The following is a 15,681-nucleotide window of genomic DNA, read 5'->3' on the forward strand; positions in this document are numbered from 1 at the left end:
TGACGGATTTGGGAATGATTGGTCCACATTAAGGTCCAAAGAGTCCAAAATTAAATTTGAAAAATAGCTTGCAGTAAAGAAATATGAAACATATCTAATTTTAGAGAACTATTTTGTTGTTTACATCTTATTGATTTGTTATAGTTCGTTAAAGATCGTTATAGCCTCATTGCATGCATTTTTATTTTTTCTATAGATGTGATCCTGCAGTCTGTAGTTTTGTTACTAGCATATATTAAAGATTATGACTGAAAACTATTGTTTCCACTCAGGTCATTAAATATTGCCGTTCACTTGATATTTTTATAGATTGCATTTTCCAATCAATGACTGATTTTGGTCTGTCATTCCATTTAACTTTAAAGGGGGGGTATAGCATGATTAATTTCTGAGTCAGTTTGTTGTGGAAACTGATTTTTTTTTTGTATTTTTGTCATCGAATTGGGGATAAAAAAAAAAGCATTACCCTCCTTGAATTTAATTTAATGGTTCCCCAATGCCCCAATGGTTGCCCGAAGTTAGTGTAGTGAGTTTGTTAAAGTCGAGATTTTTGCCAGCGAACAAGACACGGAAAAGAATATTATCAAACCGAGAACGGTCTGTATGTTAATGTTTATTAAAATCTGTATCTGAGAAACGATTATAATGAATGAAAAACAAGTTCTTTGTAAAAAATCAAAATCTACATTGAAAATTTCGAAATGAAAATGAAAGGAGTAAGTTTCACGTGTTAATTCACAAAATTGACCAGCATGTCATTTGGCGTCCGTCATCCGCTTCTAAACTCAAGACTTTTAATTAGCCCCCGAAAAACACTGTCGTTTGGTCTAACTAAGTCCATCGCTTTCCATCTATCTATATAACTTTCCGTCAACAAGTGGCCTGTAACATGGTAAGATCGTTGACGTTGTGGGGATCATATTATGGAAGGATCCTTTCCTTTTTAGCCCTCTCTATTTTGGTACACTCTTAAAACTGATTTAAACATCAATCCTGTACATGGTTTGGCAAAGTTTGGTGCAATGTTTAACACAATTAAAAATTAGAAAACTTTATGTCTTCATCAATATCATTGACCTGACGAAATCTAGAAATGAACTAAAATAAGTAAAAGAAAGAGCCTATAAAAATAGTTAGCAAACTATAGTTACAGATAAATAATATGGGGCTGCATTACGTGTGAAAGGGGACAAAGTCCATATCAATTACTATTTTTTAATTCTAACATATTTTAATGTAGTCCAAATAATTATGAAGTCTGGCAAGGCTAATTTTAATATTTTTCTGGGACACCTTCCAACGACGTCATAACACTGAAGCCATTTTTTCCACCTGGAGTTTGAGAGCAAGTTTTGGATGTAAAAAATTAGGTCGCAAAGTCCGCTCAATATTTGCTCTCAAAGTCCAGACATAAAAAATGGTTTCAGCGTTATGACGTCATAGGAAGGTGTCCCAGAAAAAAAAAGAAATAGCCTTGCCAGACGTCATAATTATTTGGACTGATTTTAATGTTTGAAATGAAACGTAAATGACATAACGTTCCCGATGTTTTCTCTGCTGTTGCTCAAAGTCTTATGACAAATGAGACTGGAAAAAAGATAGAGATTTCTGCCCAAATGTGAGAAAATAAAAAAGTTTTGAGTACATTGAAAATTATATATTTAAATTTTTTTTTTTTATTGATTTTTCTTCTATTATAGGGGAAATCGTCCCCTTATTAAGAGAAAAAAGTAACAAAAGCTATTACTGAGCCGTTCTTTGAGATCATGATGTTATTATTAATGGACATGGAGACCCCTGTGGCCACCTTTTAGCATCCCCTATTTCGTGTTGAGGAATAGGCTTTTTATGCATGTTGAAGGCCTTACTTTGACATACATTGTATATAATGGTTTACTTTTATAAATTGTTATTTGGATGGAGAGTTGTCTCATTGGCACTCACACCACATCTTCCTATACATTGCTATATCTACATGTATTAATGAATAGAACAATATTAACATCTGGGCTGTTTTTGTATTAGTCTCTGGTTTACTTTTTAATCATTTTCAGGACAAGCACAAGAAATTACTAGTAACACGAAAAATAAATAAAGGGAAATACAAAGCACACACATCAAACCAAACAAAAGAAAACAAAAAAACAACATCAAAGCACGAAACACATGTGAAATAAAAAGGCTGAATTTGTTGCACGTTAAATCTCTTTAGCACCCTATATCACAATGCCCATGATACCAGCAGGGTCCCTGAAATGCTAGAAAATCTAAAATGGCAAACTTTACAAGAATGCAGGTTAAACATCTTAAAAACCAGACTCCCAATGTTCCTCACAGTCTTCAACAATAAAATTGCAATACCATCGAAGATAAACTCAGAAAAAGCCAGTCTAAAACAAGATCCACCCATCAGTTAACCATTGTTAACAGAAAGACAACTTCATTGTAACTAAGACAGCTTTAACATGTTTAAATTTTCATTCTTCAGCCAAACAATCAAAGATCGGAATAAATTAACACTGGATACCTTAAACAACTTAAAGGATGCACTCCCTCATGAAGTGCACCTTCAAACATTCTCTCACCTAAACTAAATATGCTTATTGTTACATCTTATTATAAAAAATATATATATATAAAAACTGTAAAAATCAAAACTCAAAAAATTATAAATTTCATAAATAAATAAAAGAAAAATTGAAATTAGCTCTAAAGAACTCATACAGGCATGCCCTGGAAATTAATCCTATAAAGGTTGATGGTATTCTGTTACTAATGAAGAAGGAAAAGAACTGATATATAACGGACTGCCAATGATGGTCTATACTTATTTTAAAAGCTTTCTTACACAGTTTTTGAAGAAAAAAAATAAACTTGTAGGTTCAATCATTTATATAATGTTGTGAATAATGTCTTGAAGGAAAAGAAATATTACATCTAGATTTCGCTAATTTCCAATAACATGAATGTCCACAGGTATTTGTCTTGATAACAGTAAGATGTATCTTCAATTCGTTTAATAATTTTAAAAGCTTGTATCATATCATCTCTTCACCTTCTGTTAAGATGGAAGTTTAAGTACTTTTAATCTTTCTTCAATTCATAACCTAAATATCTTACATGTATATCCAGAATTAATTAAGTTGCACTCATCTGCACTTTTTCTACTGCATTAATATCTTTCCTCAAATGTGGATACTATATTGTGTTTTCATATTCTATGTGTGGTTTTACTAATGCAACTATATTTGGTGTATGGAAATATTTTATATCATTTTCATACTTCATTGCTCAGTTTTAAGTTTTTATGTTTTGGCCTGATTTCATTAAACTATAAGCAAAAGGTCATATATATAAGGTGTAATGAATGATTGTAAGGTGCATAAGTCTGTCTGGTAGGTATCATCTGACCTTGACCTATTTTATTGGTCAATGTTAAGTTTTCTAGTAAAGTTTGTTTCTTAGATAATATAAGCAATATAGACTGATAGATGTTTACTATTATTTAGTGTTGTTAACGGTTAACTGGCTAACCGGTTAACCGTTCGAACGACTGAATACCAAAACCACTAAACGGTTAAACAGACTTTTTTCAATTTTTATAGATTTGATATAAATTTGTATTGAAATCATTAAATAGTTTTGTTTTCTTTAAAAATTATCATAGTGGTAATTAATTTGACGGATCAATTGTCCAGTATATTGATTGCTATTGTTAATCCAAAAATATAAAATTAATAAGAACTTGTCTCTCAACTCGGGGCAAGATATTAGAAAAATATTTAACAGTAATTTTTAATCAGTAACACGATTAAATTTTACGATTTAGGCCAACTAAAATTAATTAGTAGATTTTCATCCAAATTTTTGAAAAAAATGGGGCGGGTGGGAGGATTTTATTTTTTAAATTTTATTTCATATGAAACCCTCGTCACAAGTTCTTCATACCGCGGGGTATAAACTAGTGGAAAACAAGCTTGTATAATGTATATACATGCTGTATGAGGAATCCTACACTATTTTTTAAACTCTTAAATAAAAATCCCTGATTGGCAACCATTGTTATACATGTAATTGCCGCTTCAGAAACCTATTTATAGTATACATCAAAAAGAAGAGAAATTCTCTCTTAAGTTGGACTATACCTACACCAAATTTATTTTGCTTTCTAAGCAATGGTTTGTAGTCCCCATAAAATCAATAAAATGTATTGGTACAATTGTATGCAACACAAGTATTATGAGTACAGAATAAAATGTAAACTCAGTATTGTAAAACATGAACTTAACCAAAAAGTAGTTGTTGTTTAATGACTAAATTGAGGGTATTGGGACAGTTGACAGTTACAGAGGGTGTTTGCTGTTTGTCAACAAAAACAACAACCATGGGTATTATAATTAAAATGCGTGTTTGTTGACTTTTTTTTCTCAATATATGGTCATAAATCAAACAAGTTCGTGCTTGTGTCAATGTCTTTAATCCAGTCATGTTTTTTTGTACCAATTTGTTCTACGATTCTTGCGCTTTGGATATCATTCACAGTCCAAATTTCCTGACACATTTTAAGTCATTGTATAAATACAGAAGAAACAGGGTTTTCGAATCACTTGTGACTACCGCAATTTGCGTTCAAGGACAAGGCGTTTTACTCGTAACTCGAATATTTCATGCCCTTCTCGTTATCAATCTCTATTCTCGGTAAATGATGTTGTCATCATAGAGCAGCAGAATATGTTGACTTAATCATTTTCGTTAGATTACTCGAAGAAATACAAAAACGAAATTTGAAACAAGAAGTTTTGAATGAAAAGAAGTTATCGATGGTTCCCGGTAACGGACATGAAGAAAATCCGGAAATCGTATTTTTGTTAAATAAAAAAAATTGGGGCGGGACGATTTCAGAGGGGCGGGCGGGGATGAAAATCTAGCAATTAATTTTAATTGGCCTTACTTCATTATTTTATTTTTGATCTTATATTGTGTATACCATCATCTGAATGTGCAAACATCAATTTAATCAATGTATACATTTTTGTACCTGATGGTACATTGTACAAATATCAGGATTAACCATTTTAAATTGAAACACCTCACATTATTTTCGGAGACAACAAGACAGAATGGAAGAATCATCTGTTTCAGACATATTCAGTTCTACGAGATCAAGACGTTTTTTTTAATTTTTCAATCTAAAGTTAGTACAAACGCCATAGTTGGTATTTGATTAAAAAGTAAAACTTCGACAGGAATCTTCACAGGCATGCCTTATAATACCAAAGGACAAACTTCAATTCATCGTATTATAAAAACGTAAACGTATGACTTGGATGGAAGGCAGTCACAATGACACTCATACCAAATCTTCTTATATCGACACATGATCGATGTGTAGGGTACTATTGATAAGGCCTTCAAACATCAACTTAAACTACCGGTCGAACTATTATACGAGTAACTGGTTAGGCAAACGTGTACGATTTCACACTGCTACTATTATTTAACCTATAGATTGATTGAAAGGTACTTGTCTGTCTTGCATAGTTCATCTGACCTTGACCTAATTATCGTTGATCAATGTTAAGTTTTCCTGGTTAAGTTTGTATCTTAGATGTGCAATAGGTAAACTATATTTAAAGCATATTTGGTTTATGGAATAATTGTAAGTTAAACATGTACATGTATTTCTAGTAACTAGTTTGTATAACATGTATCTGACCTTGATATCATTTTCTTGGATCATGTTAAGCTTAGGTTATAGTTATAGTGAAGCTTTAGATTTAGGACTATCAACATAAAATCAAGAGTTAGTAAGAAGGCAAGTCAACTCTTGTTTTACATTTTTAACTGTGATATACATTGTGTATGCTATGTATTAGGCCAAAAAATATTATATGTGTTTCCTCTTACATCTTTGAAAAAAATAGGGTAGGTACATTGTAGGTAGGGATATGTTTGATTGAACCTTTTCTTTACATTGAGTCTATATATGGGAGGGACATTCAGACATTAACAGTGCTTATTGAACAATGACAAAAAAAACTTAAAAAATGACTATTTTTTAGCTTAAAAAATAGGGAGGGTAGGATAATAGGAAACACACATCAATTTTATTTTGCCTTATAGTGCCTAACAAGATTGTGTGAGGTAGACGAAATTGACTTTAAAACGATCGTATTGACTTTTGATGTGCAGAAATAGGCAGATCGGATATATTTTGACTTTATTTACTCCCTTATTAAGTTTGGGATTAATTGTAATCAACATATTCCAATGAGACTGAAAAATGCTTTTTTTTATTATGATAAATAATATTTTTACATGCCGTAGTCGTGCGTAAAATATATTTCGTCATTTCTCTTACGAAAATGACTTGTTTAATGGAACAAAACGTATTATTTGTAAACTTTCTCTTTAATCTTCACAATAGGTTTTTATAAAATAACCTTCCAACTGTATATTCCGAAAATTTTGTGAAAATAGAAGAAGTGGCAATTCTTACCTTTCATACCTTAACTTTCATTGATAAAACATAATATTGACTCGTCCAGTGTCCAGTCTGAAGGTCATTTTAGTTACCGTACACATTCGTGCTCGTTTTAATTAATCAATAGTCGTGTATGAAAAGCATAAACAAGTTTGAAAGTAAACTAATAACAACTTAATCCAATCAAATTGCCTACGATTCAATAACAATGACCAGTCCACATCATAAAAATGTATAGGGGTAAACTGGGTAGGGAGAAAATGTAAGAAATTTTAAGTTCATTATTTTGCAATAACGAATAAAAATTGGTTAACCAATAGATTTGTTATAATTTCATAAACATGTCATTATGTATTGGTATAGTTTTTGGATCTTTCATAAGCGTATTTAAGGCTGTAGAAAGTTTGGCCTTCAAAAGTCAACATAATCATTGACTTTATACAAAAAATTCGCCTTTTTAAAACATTGATTGTTTCTCAAATAATACTCGACTACAAAGCAAAATCATTTTTCAAAACACTGCAAAAAAAATAATTCTGATTGATGCAGTGGTATTGTCATAAATTGCACTGGAGTGAACAGTGGTACAGCAAACGTCGAATTCCCTCACACAATGTTATCACACACTATAGTGAACTGAATTTTGACATTTAAAATATCTTTTTTAGAAACCATCTAGGTCAAAAACCTCAAAGACAAGTCAGTCAAAATTAGCAAATAAAAAACATAATCGATTAGCAAAACAAGGAAAATTGAAAAAAAGAAAAAAGAAGGATAAAGATCAACAAAGCCAGAATGAAGACAAATTACAGCATAAAAATTCAGGAAAATTACAAAGTCAAGTAAAAAATGATAGTGAAGAAGAGGACCAGTTAAATCCAGAGGATGTAGAATTTTACGGAACTCCAGGACAAACCAGTTTTGTCAGTGCTGCACAGAAAAGGTACGAACTTTTGACTTGTATTTTGAATAAGAGGGTGTAATATTATATGTAAACAAACCTAATACAAAAATTAAGTGGTAAATTATAAAAATGAAATACATTAACATATAATGTAAATTCTGATTTTTTTTTTATTATTGAGAATATTGCGACTGAATGAGTATTCCAATAATTAGAACTCACATTCAGAAATCTGATACATACATGTACATGTACGTAATATCTGTATACAGATTTCCCCGACATTGCAATATTTAAATTTAATTGCACTTTCTTCAACCATCACAATACTAAATGCAATTTTTGTCTACAAGTTTTCATCTTTGGGTATGATTGCTGGTCACACAATTCTTCCATAACAATCTTATGGGATCCTATATTTGAATGCAAGTTATTACTTGTGATTTTTTGTGTATGCTCCAGCAGTTTCTCACTTAATTTAGATTGTGTTTGCCTATATAATATTAATAAATGTAGAACATTTAGAATAAGGGTGTGTGGTATGATTAACAAGGAGAAATCAGAGTTCAAATGCAGTGGATGTTTTACGAATGAACAAATATCTACATGCTAAATTTTCTTTTAGACTTTCAAATGGCATGAATGGAGAGAAAATTGTTTCTAAAAGAAAAAGAACATATTCAGAATCTGGAGAGATTTATGAGCAAGAGCCAAGAAAATTATTTGCTGGAGAAAGTCGGAAGAATATGAAAGATTTGCTACCAATTAAGACAAAGAAAGGAATTATTCCTCAGATGATTGAAGGTACATTTCATATTAAAAAGGGAGCTATGCACCATCATTTTTCAATGAAATATTTGTATGTGTTAAAAAAATATTAAGCAATAAATAATGAGCCAACTAAGTTACCATTATATAATTGTTTAACTAGCTATGCTTCTATTGCATATACTTCTAACTTAGTCATGCTATCAGTTGTTAATCTAAACCTCAATGCCAAGTTTTACAAGCCTGAAAATTTTACTTATGTCGCCACATTCTGAGGAAAGTGCAAAAAATGTCATATAACAAGGATCCCAGGCATCAATATCAATGGAGTAACTCATTATGATTATTTCTTTGGTCACAGTGATTTTCTGTGGGAAAACAAAAACTATTGAAGATTGTGTTTAAATCAATTAAATCATTGTACGTTTTTTTTTCTCACTTATTGTAGAGCCTGTAACTTTTGTCACAAAAGCAAGACAAAGCGATACTACATTCCGTCCTTGTAGGCTGTTGTGGCCACAAATATTCACTCTGAGGTTAAAGTTTTTGAAATTTTGATAACTTTCTTAAACTGTCCTGGATTTCTACCAAACTTGGACAGGAGCTTGATTATGACCAACTTTTATCTAGCAGGAAATTTTGTAAAAATATATTTCCTGTTTTTCCGTATATTGCTTATATATGGACTTAATTTTTCTTCCAGTTAACATTACAAACAGTCTGCAGTTAAAGTTTTTAAAATATATGATTTCATTAAATCCATAAAGAGGCGATACACTGGATGAATTCCAAATTTATTCTTTTTAATTATTTTTTTTATCAAAAATGGATAATCTTCAACTGAAGATATATTATGAAATTATAAATAAATGTTAAGATATTACTTTAAAATTTCAAACAAAAAAAGGTTAAATATTAAAAAAGAAAAACAATTTGGCGATGACTGGAATTCATCCAAATTCTATATGATAATGCAATTTTCATGCAGATGAATGTCATAATTTTCAGTCTCAAGTTATTTTGACAAAACTATTATTTTAAAAAACTAAACATGATCGTTAATTATATGTTTTTAAATTTCCAGAACCAAATGGTGAAACAAGTTCAGACATTATAGAAAGAGATACCATTATCAACCAAGAACCAAAACCCTTGCCACAATTATCTAATATTCAGCTGCTTATACAAAGAAAACATAACCTAAAAGAAAGGAAAAAGAAGATTGCTTTACTTGCAAGTGATGTGATAGAAAACCCTGAGGAAAATGTGAGATATGTTGAGATTTCTTTCTTTGGATCATTTAGTATCCAGTAGTTTGTTGCAAACCTACTGATGAGACTAATAGTTATTTATGAGGAAAAGCCAGCCTTTTTCAATTTTATTTGTATTACTTCAAAATAGTACATGTAATTGCGTTTTATAGAAGGAAAGTGTTTGTTTGAATATTATATAAACTATTGCTATTTTATCATTATTCCTAGTTTTTTCATGCTAGTGATGTTTGCCTATTATCTGGCTACTATCTTAATAACATAAATCATTGTTGCAGATCTAAGACTGAAGAAAAAAATAAAGAAAAGCAATGTTATAACTGTGATAAAAAGAATAAGTCAGAAATCCTCTATGTTTTATTCATCTTTATTGCAGGTACATGTATGATTTAAAATTAAATCAGATAAACTAAAACAATTTGCTCACATTCATACATACTCTGGTACTTTGGTCTAAATATATGTCATTTACGCATGATTTCAATTCTGAAATTTAATTGCTTATTTCCTCTATATATAAATGAGGAGTTGTGGTATGATTGCCAATGATACAACTATCCACTAAAGTTCAAATAAGATAAATGTAAGCCAACAAAGCTTACCATACGGCATTCAAAAACCGATTCTGTATAGTCAGCTTTAAACAACCTATGCCTGAAAAATATGAAACAATTCAATTCTGAGGAAACTAATAACCTGTTTGTATCAGAATTGACCATGTCCATCTTGACACCTCTAACATGTGAACATTTATAATTTCAAGCTTAAATGAGTCTGTTTGATTAAAAAAATAAGTATGAACTTACTTACATTGGTAGTTATTCAGGCAGAATAGTATATGAAAAATCTTATTCACAATGTACATGTAGCAATTAATATTTAAGAAATAATTCATGGAGGCTTGAATATATTGTGATTTTACCATGGGTTGGTCCTTTATGAAATATTTGTCATAAAGGACCAACCCATGGTAAAATCACGATATATTCAAGCAGGTAAAATTTTTGTCATAAAGGACCAACCCGTGGTAAAATCACGATATATATATTCAAGGAATTTCAAGCCACCATGAATTATTTTGATTCTAATAGGACAAAAACAGCAATTGTTTTGGATCGAAGCTTTCTAGGTGAAGGCTTTTTTTGCGGTTCCCATAAATAAAAGGACTATCAAAATGACGTAAAAGAACGTAGCAAACTGAATAAGTGTCATGCTTAAACTATTTACAATAAAGTATTTTGATAGGTTTGGATGAATCTAAATGATTATTGTACTTATATGTCTTATATTATTCAAAAATTGGCCTATATAACACATTTAGTATCGTTTGTTTACATTTCCTTCTTGTGATGATTTCGGATTCACAAGCGTTTATTTTCCTGTAAAATGCTTATATTCTGATGTCATACATCTATGACATTGTGTAGCTTATTCATAAAAAAGAATATGACGTGGGAGTACAATCGGAACAGCCCAAGCAATATATTCATATTTTACCACAGGTGTGTACTCCAAATGTTTGAAGGACGTCATTTTAGAGTTAAAACTTTTCCATTTTATGCTACCTGCAAAATGGCCCTGGGTTGTTTTTTATTCTTTGCAAAAATAAAAGATTGATTTAAAAAAAAATGGCGCCCAAGGAAACTTTTGTTGACATTCTGCAATAATATAAAGTTGTTGTTTGTTAATGTGTTGCATATTTTGCATTCATTTTTTTTATACTTAAATGAGGCAATTAGTTTTCTCGTTTGAATTGATTTACATTGTCATTTCGAGGCCTTTTATAGCTGACTATGCATTATGGGCTTTGCTCACTGTTGAAGGTAACCTATAGTTGTTAATTTCTGTGTCATTTTGGTCTCTTGGGGAGTGTTGTCTCATTGGCAATCATACACCATCTTCTTTTTTATAAAAATTAGAAAGAAGTGTTTTTAAAATGTAAATGTAATTTTCAGATGAAGAAATTACGAGAGTTAAGATTGATGTTAGAAGAATGTGAATCGGATGCCTATATAACAGTAAAAAAACTTGTGATGCTATCACTGATGGAGATATTTAAAGATATCATTCCTGGATATAGAATACGTCTTCTGACAGAAAAAGAAAAAGAACAGAAGGTACTAAACTTTTTTCTTAAGGGCAATTTTACTAAGCTAACTATTATTGTTAGTACATGTGGTTACAGCGCAATGTCTTGAGTTGTAGGTAAAGGTTATATCTTTGGTAAGCTTGCTTGCTAGCTGAACCATGAAATCATTATTAGTTAAGGTTCTACATTCATTATCTCGGAGGCTTGGATAGTAATTGTTTCATAATTCAGCAAGTAAGCAAGCTAATCAAACACTTTTTTCTAGACACTGAAGTCCATATGCTCAAATTTCAAAATTAAAACGACTTGTAAGTCTCATAATTCAAATTTTGAAGAATTAGATTATTTACAGTTTATATTTATTTATAAATATTGGAAGCAGTACCTCTGGCCAAGGGAAGCCAGTCGAAATGGTACGGAATTGCTGATAAAATGTCGTCTATTTTGGGGAAGAAAGTTAACAAAACATTCAGATCACACAACCTATACAGTCTATACACAGCCTGACTGACAACTTATTGTATTATTCTTTCCACGATGCAAGAGGACAAACACATGTTGGCAGAATAATTTTAACAAACATTTTTCACAACAAAAACATTTTATTTTAATTTCTTTTTATAGTTTATTTACATACTTGCAATGAACTTTCACTTTCAGTTGCTATTAATAACGTTACTTACCATTGTAACATTGTGACGTTTAAATTTTAACAACCCGATTTTGTACTCCAGCATGATTTTATGTATTGTTTTTATCCTGATGACGGTGCCCTAGGCACTGAAACATGTCGATCAATAAATTCTGCAGTAGTCCCTAAAGTGTTGTTGTTATAAGACTCTCTACATTTTATGTTTTTTATCATAACGACCCTGCATACCCTCAGGTATCCACTTTATGGACTCTACCGTACTACAGACTCACCAGGCGTTGGTTCACTTTCTTTCTGAATTGATTTTATATTTATTTGTACAGTGTGTTAAAAATTATATGCTAGTATAGCCTACCACAGTCTAAAGAGTATACAGTTTTTAGAAATTTTATGCATATAAGATCAACATGTGATAATATAGATAGCTAACTTTTTCATAGTTTATAACAAAAAAATGTAGTTGTCTTCTGTATTTATGTATATTATATGTAATGCAAATAAAAAAATCATTTTTTGCCTTTTTCAACAGATGAAAAAGGAGACAAAAGCACTACAAGATTTTGAACAAGGATTGCTAATGAATTACAAAGGTTATCTTGAAGTTTTAGAAAAATATTGTACAGGTAATCTATATTTACATGTTAGTTTTATGTAATCTTTATTTACATGAAAGTTTTAGGTAATCTATATTTACATGTTAGTTTTATGTAATCTTTATTTACATAAAAATTTTAGGTAATCTATATTTACATGTTAGTTTTAGGTAATCTATATTTTCATGTTAGTTTTAGGTAATCTATATTTACATGAAAGTTTTAGGTAATCTATATTTACATGTTAGTTTTAGGTAATCTATATTTACATGTTAGTTTTAGGTAATCTATATTTACATGTTAGTTTTAGGTAATCTATATTTACATGTTAGTTTTAGGTAATCTATATTTACATGTTAGTTTTAGGTAATCTATATTTACATGTTTGTTTTTCTTTTCACACATCAGACTTGTTGACATAACAAAAAAAAAGTTTGTTGGAACTTCAAAAAATTCTGGTAGTGTTCTGAGAATCTTGTTTCAGAGGAGATCTGAATGACCTATAGAAGCTACCAAAAACTCACCAATAGTGAAACATGAACCCCTCAGGGGTTTAACACATATTGTATTTTATATCAAATGCAAGTGAATTTTAAGGACGATGATCCACTTCATTTGTAATTAAAAATTGAACTTGAAGGACATTCATTCTTACAAGGAGAAAGAAAGAAAAAGATAAAAGATTTTATATACAGAAATATTAATTGCAGGAAAGATTAATGAGCAAAGTAATAGACAGAGAAGACATGGTGTTAAGCATATACATATACCAGAAGATGCTTCTCAGGTAAATATATTGTATTTGGTAAATTTAGGTATGTTGACAGTGGTTTTGAAGAGGTACATTATATGTGTGCACATACCTGTAAGACTTCCATGCAGACATGTGACTGAGTTTTCAAGCCACAACTGGAGATTTGGAAATTTTCAGCTGGAGTTTGGGCCTCATAACTGGAGATTTTTAGTCAACCTTTTTATCGACATACGCAATGGTTTTGTTGTGTGTTTAAAATGCATATCTTCCTTTTTTGTTAAAAGAACAACAAAATATTTTATGGAGAAATAAAATTATTATGCTCCACCTACTATAGTAGAGGGGCATTATGTTTTCTGGTCTGTGCGTCTTTTCGCTTGTCCGTCTGTCTGTCCGTCCTGCTTCAGGTTAAAGTTTTTGGTCAAGATAGTTTTAGATGAAATTGAACTCCAATCAACTCGAAACTTAGTATACATGTTCCCTATTATATGATCTTTCTAATTTTAATGTCAAATTAGAGTTTTTACCCCAATTTCATGGTCCACTAAACATAGAAAATGATAGTTTGAGTGGGGCATCTGTGTACTATGAGCACATTCTTGTTATATATAACTTAATACAATTAAATTGTTGCTTTTTCAGGTCATAGCTGAATTAGCTGTTAGATGTATGTGTGAAATGTTGTCAAATCATCCACATTTTAATTATCGTAATAATATCATAGCAGTTTTAGTGCCATTGATGAATAAACATAACACAGAGGTAAGTATAAGTCAAAGTTACTGCAAAAAAAAAATAGACCATATATTCTCACACTTAAGAAAAACTCGACCATATATACTCACACTTAAGAAAAACTAGACCATATATACTCATTCTTAAGAATAAGAAAAAGTTATTGCAACTACATGTATTAGATATTAGATGAAGCAAGAAACTGGGACCCCCCCCCCTTTCCAAAACAGAATACTATAAAATCCAAATTTCAGGGCTCCTGTTAGCAGGCAAGTGGAGTGAAAAAGTATCTTATCAGTCTTTATACTATTACTTTGTTATTGTTGTTCACAAAAGTGGCTTTCAGTCACATTCAGTTACTTTCTCCATTGGGAAATTTCATATATTACCAAGCTAACGAATCAGCAATTTTTTATTTAAGAGATAATGTCTGAAGCAAACTTTTAAAACTATTTTGTTCTAATTAATTATGCAGTATTTTCCTAACATATGCCCTTTTAGTTGTTAACATTCCAAAACATTCAAGGATTAAAATATAGGCACCAATAACTTTTTTAAACCTTCATGGAATTTTATGAAACTTGGACAGAAGCTTCTTTAAGACTAAGAAAAGACATAAGAAGAAAAAAGGGAAGTTTGAAAAAATTGCCCCAATGTTTTTCCAACTCACAGAGAAAATCATGCATCCTGAGTCGGTCTACAGTTGGCTCCGAAACAATAATAAATACTTTTTTTGCAAAATTTGGACAGGCCTAAAAATTCTTAAAAAGTCTTAAACATGTTTTGTGAAATCACAATCCTCTATATCTCTAGGCAATGTGAAAAACCCAATATACACTGAACAACACACAGTACAACTCAGTTTAAAAGAAGTTCAAGTCCAATATTAGAATAGGTTACAGAAAAAATAAAGCAAAATGACATGTTTGTATCGAAGGTTATTTTGTTGATGTCTTATATAAGAATAAGGAGATATGGTATGATTGTCAATGAGACAACTATCAACCAAAGTTGATTTCTCAGCTTATTTAAAATAAGTTATCACTGATTATGTTTAACTGTCATTTCTATCTACAGGAATTAATCAATATGTTGATTAGGGTTGATTTCAGTATATATTATTTTTTTGACAGATATCAGACATGGTATGTCAGACAAGCTCTAAAGTTTTCAGAGAAGATAAATCAGGAGAAGTTTCCCTAGAGGTTGGTACAAGGATCCGGAAATGTTTTCACCTAATTTCGGTCATTTTGTGATAACTTTAAAGTTGGTGCCCTTTTTCCAAAAAAGATTACAAAAATCACATTACCAACCAGCTGATTATTTCTCATACTCATAGCATTAACGAACTTGTTTTAACTTTTGCATTGCATTTACGTCGCGAATTTTCTTACCATTTTTTCTAAAATCATTCAAGAGCAGTTAAGGGAA

The 15,681-nt window shown here is 30.7% G+C and overlaps 1 protein-coding gene across 3 annotated transcripts in view; it reads left to right on the plus strand.

Annotated features, from left to right (window-relative positions):
• The first annotated feature begins 631 nt into the window (after nucleotides 1-631).
• LOC143072384 (nucleolar complex protein 3 homolog) overlaps nucleotides 632-15,681 on the plus strand; it is a 36,034-nt gene continuing 20,984 nt past the window's right edge. The window contains exons 1-9 of one of the 3 annotated variants that reach the window (XM_076247286.1): nucleotides 632-716; nucleotides 7,153-7,427; nucleotides 8,014-8,192; nucleotides 9,241-9,422; nucleotides 11,383-11,544; nucleotides 12,698-12,791; nucleotides 13,472-13,548; nucleotides 14,158-14,277; nucleotides 15,384-15,455. In XM_076247286.1, coding sequence (XP_076103401.1) covers nucleotides 702-716; nucleotides 7,153-7,427; nucleotides 8,014-8,192; nucleotides 9,241-9,422; nucleotides 11,383-11,544; nucleotides 12,698-12,791; nucleotides 13,472-13,548; nucleotides 14,158-14,277; nucleotides 15,384-15,455 — 1,176 coding nt within the window. In that variant the 5' untranslated portion in view covers nucleotides 632-701. Of the gene's footprint in view, nucleotides 717-793; nucleotides 893-7,152; nucleotides 7,428-8,013; nucleotides 8,193-9,240; nucleotides 9,423-11,382; nucleotides 11,545-12,697; nucleotides 12,792-13,471; nucleotides 13,549-14,157; nucleotides 14,278-15,383; nucleotides 15,456-15,681 lie in introns of those variants that run through there. The other 2 variants (XM_076247287.1, XM_076247288.1) reach the window with 2 other exon arrangements.

This window comes from Mytilus galloprovincialis, chromosome 4, assembly GCF_965363235.1.
Source record: "Mytilus galloprovincialis chromosome 4, xbMytGall1.hap1.1, whole genome shotgun sequence".
Classification (NCBI taxonomy): Eukaryota; Metazoa; Mollusca; class Bivalvia; order Mytilida; family Mytilidae; genus Mytilus; species Mytilus galloprovincialis.